Below are 7838 nucleotides of genomic sequence, written 5' to 3' on the forward strand. Positions count from 1 at the left end.
GGTCTTTTTGGATTTCTTTTAAGGCCTTTCAGTAGAGCCAAGCCGAAGTAATAATGTCTATGCATGGTTTTGTTATCATGGTAATAACAAGTCCTTGCTTACAATAATATATAGTGCTTAGTTGGGACTAGGAATAATGGTATGCTGCTTTTTAGTAACTGGTAAATAGTATGTTTTTGTCTAGTTTAATTAGAAATTAGAAAGAGAAGAAAGAAAGTATTTTTCATATATATAAAACATTCTACTTAATAAAGTATATGCATAAAATTATATACTGGGTAAGAAGCAAAATTAAAAAGAAAACAGCTTATAATATTCCTGATTAATAAGAGTTCCTAAATATAAAAACAACAAATGAAAATGCCTTGCCATTTAAAAAAATTAGCACATTATACAACTTTTACATACTTCGGAGGAAATAAAGATCTTGTGACACTGTTCTGAGGAATCTTTACATTTATAAAAATCGAAGGCCTAATATTGCAAATACAACTTTCAAGCTGTATGAGCAAATGTAACTTACATGAAAGGCACAGGATGACGTCACGTTGAAGAACGGATCTGTAAGTTTCATAAAATCTAGTCACAGGTCACTAGAAATTTCATAAGGAATCTCAGAACTGTTTTTAACGTGATGTTTTGATTCAAACTGAGAACTGGAGAGTCTTTAGATCACAAGTACAAATTGAAGTAAGACTGAAGAAGATTTAGAGAGAACAGTTTCTTATCAGAACGCTACCTGCTTTATGCAGTGTTGGTCACTCCATTCTCAGAGCAGATAATTAACATTTTCTTTAACTTGAGCTGTTTTCAATTTTCAACAGCTTATCTATTATATTTTTTTAGTTGGTAAAAAATGTATCTTCACATTACTACAATTTTAAAGAGTCAATTGTTGAAAGAAATTTTAAAGTAAAGTCCTGCTCTATTAGCTTCCTACATTGGAATACAAGAATACAGGAAGTGCTTTCAACAGAAAGTTACGTGGTTCTACAGTACAACCTGTCTAAAAGACTTGCAAGGGACCAGTCCAGTGACTGGGTCTCTTTGGATCAGGCAAAAGCAGAGGCAAATGAAGAAATGAGCTTTTTTTAAAAAATAAATATTAAAAAAATTCCTTTATGAAAATGAACACTTGCTTGCACTTGAGATTGAGTGCCATTGAGAAGAACTGAGGCACAATGAAACTAAGTGCACAAAGGGAAAATATCTGAAATAAAACAATTTTCTATGTAATTGAAACCCTTTACCATTAGATGTGCCTCATGATTGAGCTGGACATGTACTTTTTCAGATTAAGAAACATTTCCAACACTAGGGATGAGCCAGTCAAAATATGTGTTTCCTGGTTAACATTTAGGGTAATCCTAAAAGTGTTGCGACTAAAAATTCTGATTTAAAGAAAAAAAAAATCACAGTTTTTATTATTTTTTTTTCCACGAAATTACTGACTCTTTTGCTAAAGTAAACTTAACTTCAAACCAAAAGCACGTTCTTAAAGCTCTGGAGGACTGTTAACAATGATGATGCAAGTGTCTTATTTCCCCAAGAAGCTCTACCAGAGACACATCGTTTCTTCATTGATGTCAGTGTTAGACGCTCTTTCCACAGACCTTAAAGCATTCGGGTAGAATGGTGAGGATGACACTTCAGAGAACAGCTCTTCTAATGGTGACTAGGTAAAAATAGCAATGCTGCAATCAGAGATAATGCTGCCTCAGATTGTAATTGCTCAGTTATCCTATTCATCATGACTCTAGTAACGCATGCCATCTACACACTTGCTGTCCTTTCGACTCTTTCATTTCAGTCCAGTGATTGAGCTCCTCTTCTCCAGAGCTATTGAGACCTAAAGAAATCCAGCCTATCATCTCTTTCCTTTTCATGCTGCGTTTGTTATACACAGACAGTATGAGTGTCACATCAGAAAGTTGAAATAGGGCCACTTGAAAAACAAAAGTTTCCTTGTATACTGGATTAGGCTGCCCTCTGCGGATGGAAGTCTTGCATTTGGACATCTCTTGACCCATGGAATTCAGGAGAGTTAATTTGACATATGTATCTACAGGAAAAAAAGAACAACATACCACAGATATCATTTGAAACAAACTCAAAACACCTTTCTTGTGACATCTGCTGAGAACACTGAGTCTTTATAAGGATATGGTGTATACCATGTTTAATGGAAATTCAATGAATTCCATTTTGATGTAGATGCTTATAAAATGTGACAAGGACAGAGAATGCAAATCTTTTGTGGGTCATAACATCTCAACCTCACTATTTCTACGTCATAGTTAGAATTTAAAGGTATACCTCATAATCCTTCCTCCACACCCTCCCACCCCCAATCCTTGACCTCCCACTACCACCCCTGCCCAACCCCATCCCCAATTAGCTTCACTAAGCAGGACATCATAGCATTAATAAACACTTAGCAAGCTCAATTAGCCACAACACTGTAAAGCATTCCACTGTGTTTTCAGAGAAAAAGAATAAACAAACAAATAGAAATGAAGGCAAATGGTAAAGAGGAAAAGAAGACAAGAATGCAAAGATGACATCAAAACAGCTTAGGATGAAATGTCAAAAAAATCTCTGCATGGATGTGGTTTTTAAATATATTTTAAAAACATCTGAAAGGGCTAAAATGAAGCCAAATGCATTAAGGGCTCAAAGTTTAGAAAATCAAGTAAAACTTTCTCCTGGTTTCATGCAAGAATACATTTAATGTGCTTTTTGGATCGTTAAAATAAATACTACAGGATTCTTTTTTGGCAGAATTTAATGAGAAATTTAAAGTATGGTATTCTTAACTGTTTTCATGAATTACAAAAAAAAATTGATGTGATGTTTAGTGTACAAAGTGAAACATAACAGTTCATTGCCTGATTATTTTGGAGATAAACCCTCTCTTCAAACATCTGTGTTTTCAGGTTCTTTAGACTCATGCAAATGATCTTCAGCACGGTGATCCATCATGTGTACTTCATATTAAAATTTCAATTAATTTTAATGAAAAATCGCAATATTTCTTATGAAATATCTATTGTATGAATCAAAATACAGTACATGAAAAATAAAACCTTTAATTTAAAAAGTTTTGCTTATTTTTACATACTCTGAATACCATCATCCATAATCAGAGATAAATTCTAAGTTAGTTTTATTTAAAGTACCACAGATAATAAATGTGCATTTTTTTTGGAAACCAACATGGTGGACAGCTTCACTGCTGGCAAGTTTTAGGGTATTTTGTTTTTGCATGAAAAGACAACATCCAATTAGCCTCTACAGGAACTCACCTCGGATTATATAAACCTGTCCACCTATCAAGTGTTTTAGACAACAGAACAGTCCATCTGACAACAGGGGGTGGAAAGCAGTAAAAGAAATAATGACCAGATGTCAATTGTTGGGTGAAAGAGGGTCAAAGGTTAGAATTAAAGAGGAAACACTGTTCACTGGAGTTGGAAGAACACAAAACTTTAGCATTTTAATTCAGGTAGAGGGGTTGAACAAAAGGGTTGTTGGGTAAATTTCATGGAATGCGAATTTTTAAGGTCATTGTGTAATCTTAAACAAAAATTACACTCTTTTAAAGGGGGAACATCTTTATAATGATATCCTCTTGGTCTAAAGCACATTGAACATAGAATCATGCAAATTATTAGACTATATAAAAGACTGAATAAAAGTCATTATAGAACTACTATTATGCTAAGTTTTGAAGTCTATCCATGCAATATTAAATATTTCAAATGCTTCTATTGCTTTCAATGTAATATAAAAAATTAAGTTAAACAAAACAAAATAGGACTATCAAAATTTTTGCTCTTGAATGTTCCCATGGTTTCTTTGGATTTTTCAGTTGATAACACAGTTCAAAGCCTAGAATTAGGCATATATGAAGGGTCACAATCTTATATAACATATACAGTATAAGACAGACTGATAAAACTGTATTCTATTTTCCTTTATAAATACTCCACTTCATACAATTAATTTTAATGTTAACTTATATTTACCTACTAGCTGCCTCCCAGCGAACACCATTAATCACCCTGATACTGAAGATCTGATTCTAAAATAATGGTAATTTCTCCAACTTGCTCTTTAACCTGAAAACACCTACTCTAAGCTGCGAATGCTAATCTCTCAACCCGTTTATTATCCACCCTGCCTCCACGCCCTCTCTTCATTTTAGTTCCGGTTTCTCTGTTTCTGTCAGAGTGGTTACGAGCAAGGACAGAAAGGCAAGCATATCATTCCATTCTGCTAGCTTTTAGCATCTCAAGTTAAATATTTGTTCAAAAATTAAACTGTTAGCTAAAGCAGGAATGGCAAGCTGAGAGCTGCTGGTGGGATGTGACCCCACATGATATTTTGTTTATCCGTTACAGTGTTCAGAAGTTTCAAATCTGAGTGTCTTGAGGCAGGGTATGCATGCCTGCATTTGTCACTGCCTCATTCTCTTTATCTTTCACCTGCCAAGTCTGTTCATTTAAGTAACTTCCCAGACCATTTGAGTTTGCATTCTAAGTATGTATCAATAAAGAGAACCAAGGTCCCACTTCCAAAACTGTTTATTCTAGTAATTGCTTCTTTCCTCCCTCTGAATTCTTCCTTCTGAAAGGAGAAAGGGGACAATAATAATTCCATCCTTCTTTTATGCACCTTTGCCTGATTGGAGTCTCACAGTTACCCTGTGACAGACACAACCTCAACTTTACATATGAGGAAAAAGACTCAGGGGAGTTAGGTTACTCATCCAAAATACACATAATTTTGGCCTTCTGATTTTTAATTCAGGAATAGATACATTTCATAATACCTGTAAGAAGCAAGGTTTCCATTATTACTTAGGGAAAACCAAATATATTTTTGTGACTTTTCACTTGAATTAAAAAGACAATGTGGAGGACATCTGGAGATAAATGAATTAATTTAATTCAAGGGAGGAAAAAGTTTCCCCTCCAATAATTATTTGAGACTCGGAGTAAAATATTCTGTGAGAAATCTTTGAGCAAACTTAAGGTGGCCATTACTATTCAAGATTTCCTTTCAAATTTTGAGCTTAGGGCATTAACAGCCTTAATTTCAGAGAAGTATAAAGAATCTATTATGTTCCCAACTTACTTCCACAGATATTGACAAACTGTTTTGGAGATCTACTGAGGGACAATCTCTGTGCACTCCCATAATTGCCTCCATCCTCAGGAGCAGGAAGAGGGATAAGGAGGGAGGAGTGACAGGGATATAGATCAGGGCACAGGTACACCATCTTGCTTTCCTCTCCTCGCACCTAGGGGAAATATCAAACTATTCCTTATTTTGTTTGTCCTGGTAAAGGCAAAGCCAAGCCATTTAAGAAAAGACTCTGCTGGCAGTACTAATTTATAATATTAAAGGAGAAAAAAATGTGAAGAAACAGTTTCTTCTTAAATTCTTAATGGAGAAAAGAGAAAAACTACAGAATTACTGCATTAGTTCATAGTACTGCATGCAGACTGAAAACACCACATCATTCTTCTGTTGATACCAATAGCTCTACATATTCCTGACCATATCTGTGGAATAGGACTAACTTTAAAAAATCCTGTAACTTTTTCTACCATTGGAAGATAATGGCTATGATAGGGATAATTTATTCGGCAGATACTATGAAAAATTAAAAGTCTTGTCACCTTACAATTAATACTTTGAATTTCAAATTTTTCTACTTCCCAAATGACTGGAAATAGAAAACATGAAACAGATTAGCTGATGATTATACCATTTCATTTTGATCGGTTCAGACTAAATGATAGGATTGAGGCCCCTAACACTGAGAGTCCCATAAGTGCAGAAAACATAAGCATTAAAAAAAATTTTTTTTTCACTCACTGGGTGGTCTGTTTGCTGCCAAATTTTTGAAGTGGCTGCCTTTTATCACTTCAGCTGATAGTCTTCCAGTGGTGGCATTATAAAGCAGGCCAATGAGAATTTCTGGAACGGAGCCATGTTCAAGAGACTGACATGAGGATGTACTTTCACTACAGGACATTTCTGACACACTCATTTGAGAATCACAGCCCTGCAATCAAGAATGAAGTCTTTATAGTATTTTGTAAAAGTGATATATTAAGAGATACATTGTTAATGCTGTGTTATTGGAATTAGGTAAATCACAATAAAGACAATAGCTGCAGGCAAAATTCCCAAAGTGCTAAATTAGATATGTTGTTCTTAGTGTATTTTAGTCCCTGGATCTCTTTTCACTATACAGCAGTCAAAGAAATAATAGGATATGAGAAGATTTCATAAATCCCTACACATCTGTATACGAATCAGAGAGGATAAATTTCTTAAACTCATAGGTGTTAATGAGCTATTTTTGGAATGTGGAAAATTGTTGTTTAAAGACTTAATAACCTTTAAAGACTGACGTGGACTCAGACTCAATTACAATAAGTGTAAATGTCTTCACTGTGCTTTAAAAGATGAAGATTGGTAAACTCTGGTTAAATAAACAAAACTCTCTGTTATTTATAAGTCAGGTGTAGAACACTGAGAAACAGAAAGTTGAAAAGGATGGGATATTATTTATCATGCAAATAATAACCAAAAGAAAATTGTAGCTACAATAATACCAGTCAAGTTTAGCTTTAAGGCAATAACCATTACTAGAGACGAAGAGGTAAACTCAGTTTGAACTTTCAATTTACCAGGAAGATAAAATACCTCCGAATTTCCATGTATTTAGTAACATGGACTCAAAATATAGAAAGCAGAAATTGCCAGAACCAGAAAGAGAAACAGGCAAATCTACAACCATTAGTTGACTAATGGGGGGATGACTTTAGCATACTTTCTTTCTGTAACAGACCAGACAAATAAATACAGTAAATATGTAGAAGATTCGAATATCACAATAAGCAAAACTGACCTAGTGGTAATATGTAGAGCACCATACCCCACAACTATGAAATACACATCTTCTCAAGCACATAGTGGTATTTCATAAAACTATTCACAAAAATAAAGTAAATAGCAAAGATTTTCAAATGGCAGAAATCATTCAGAATAGGTCTTTTAATCAGCTAGAAATAAAAACTAGCTTCCAGTAAAGAAAACAATCCCTATATATTTGGAAATACTCATGGTAAGTAAATGATAATGAAAACAAACTATCTGAAAAGAGTAATAAAAATAGATAAATGTTAGAGAGTCCAATTTAAGAACAGAAGAGAAGGCATGAGTAACAAATATCAGGAATGAAAAAGGAGACATCACTACGTATGCTATAGACCACAAAAACATAAAAGGATAGTAAAAACAACTTTCTTCCAACACATTTAATTCATAATTAAAAACCTTTCCAAAACAAACAAAATATAAAACCCAAAAACTTCAGCTAGAGGGCTTCACTGGTGAATTCTAACCCCCTGCGCCACCCAGGCACCCCTTCACTAGTGAATTCTAATGAATACTGCTAGTTTTACGAACACTCTTCCAGATAGTAGGGAAAGAGGAAACACTCTCCAGTGTACTTTAAAAAATAGCCAAAGCCTGACGACATTATAAATAAAATTACAGAATTTTCTTATTCATGAGCTTCGATTTAAAACACTAAATTAAATAATTGGCAAACCAAATCTAGCAATGTGTAACATCATACTTAAAAGAAATTTTTTTGAATGTTTCCCCTTTGAAATTGGGGATGTGACAAATGGTGCCAACTATTACTACTTCTAATCAATACTGCAGTGGCAATTCCAGCTAGTGAAAGTCCTAGCCTTACTAAATGCAATGCAATGCAATGCAATGCAATGCAATGCAATGCAATGCAATGCAAT

At 34.2% G+C, this 7838-nt stretch overlaps 1 protein-coding gene across 2 annotated transcripts in view; it reads right to left on the reverse strand.

The window, feature by feature from the left end:
• Positions 1-1436: 1436 nt before the first annotated feature.
• The window catches only part of LOC111162370 (synaptotagmin 14), a 122336-nt gene continuing 115934 nt past the window's right edge, over positions 1437-7838 (reverse strand). The window contains exons 5-7 of one of the 2 annotated variants that reach the window (XM_022526747.1): positions 5887-6076; positions 3306-3362; positions 1749-2062 (exon numbers count right to left, since the gene is read on the reverse strand). In XM_022526747.1, the coding sequence (XP_022382455.1) occupies positions 1749-2062; positions 3306-3362; positions 5887-6076 (561 nt within the window). Of the gene's footprint in view, positions 2063-3305; positions 3363-5886; positions 6077-7838 lie in introns of both variants that reach the window. The other variant, XM_022526746.1, reaches the window with a different exon arrangement.

Source organism: Enhydra lutris, unplaced genomic scaffold (genome assembly GCF_002288905.1).
Source record: "Enhydra lutris kenyoni isolate GAN:26980312 unplaced genomic scaffold, ASM228890v2 scaffoldscaffold91, whole genome shotgun sequence".
Lineage (NCBI taxonomy): Eukaryota > Metazoa > Chordata > Mammalia > Carnivora > Mustelidae > Enhydra > Enhydra lutris.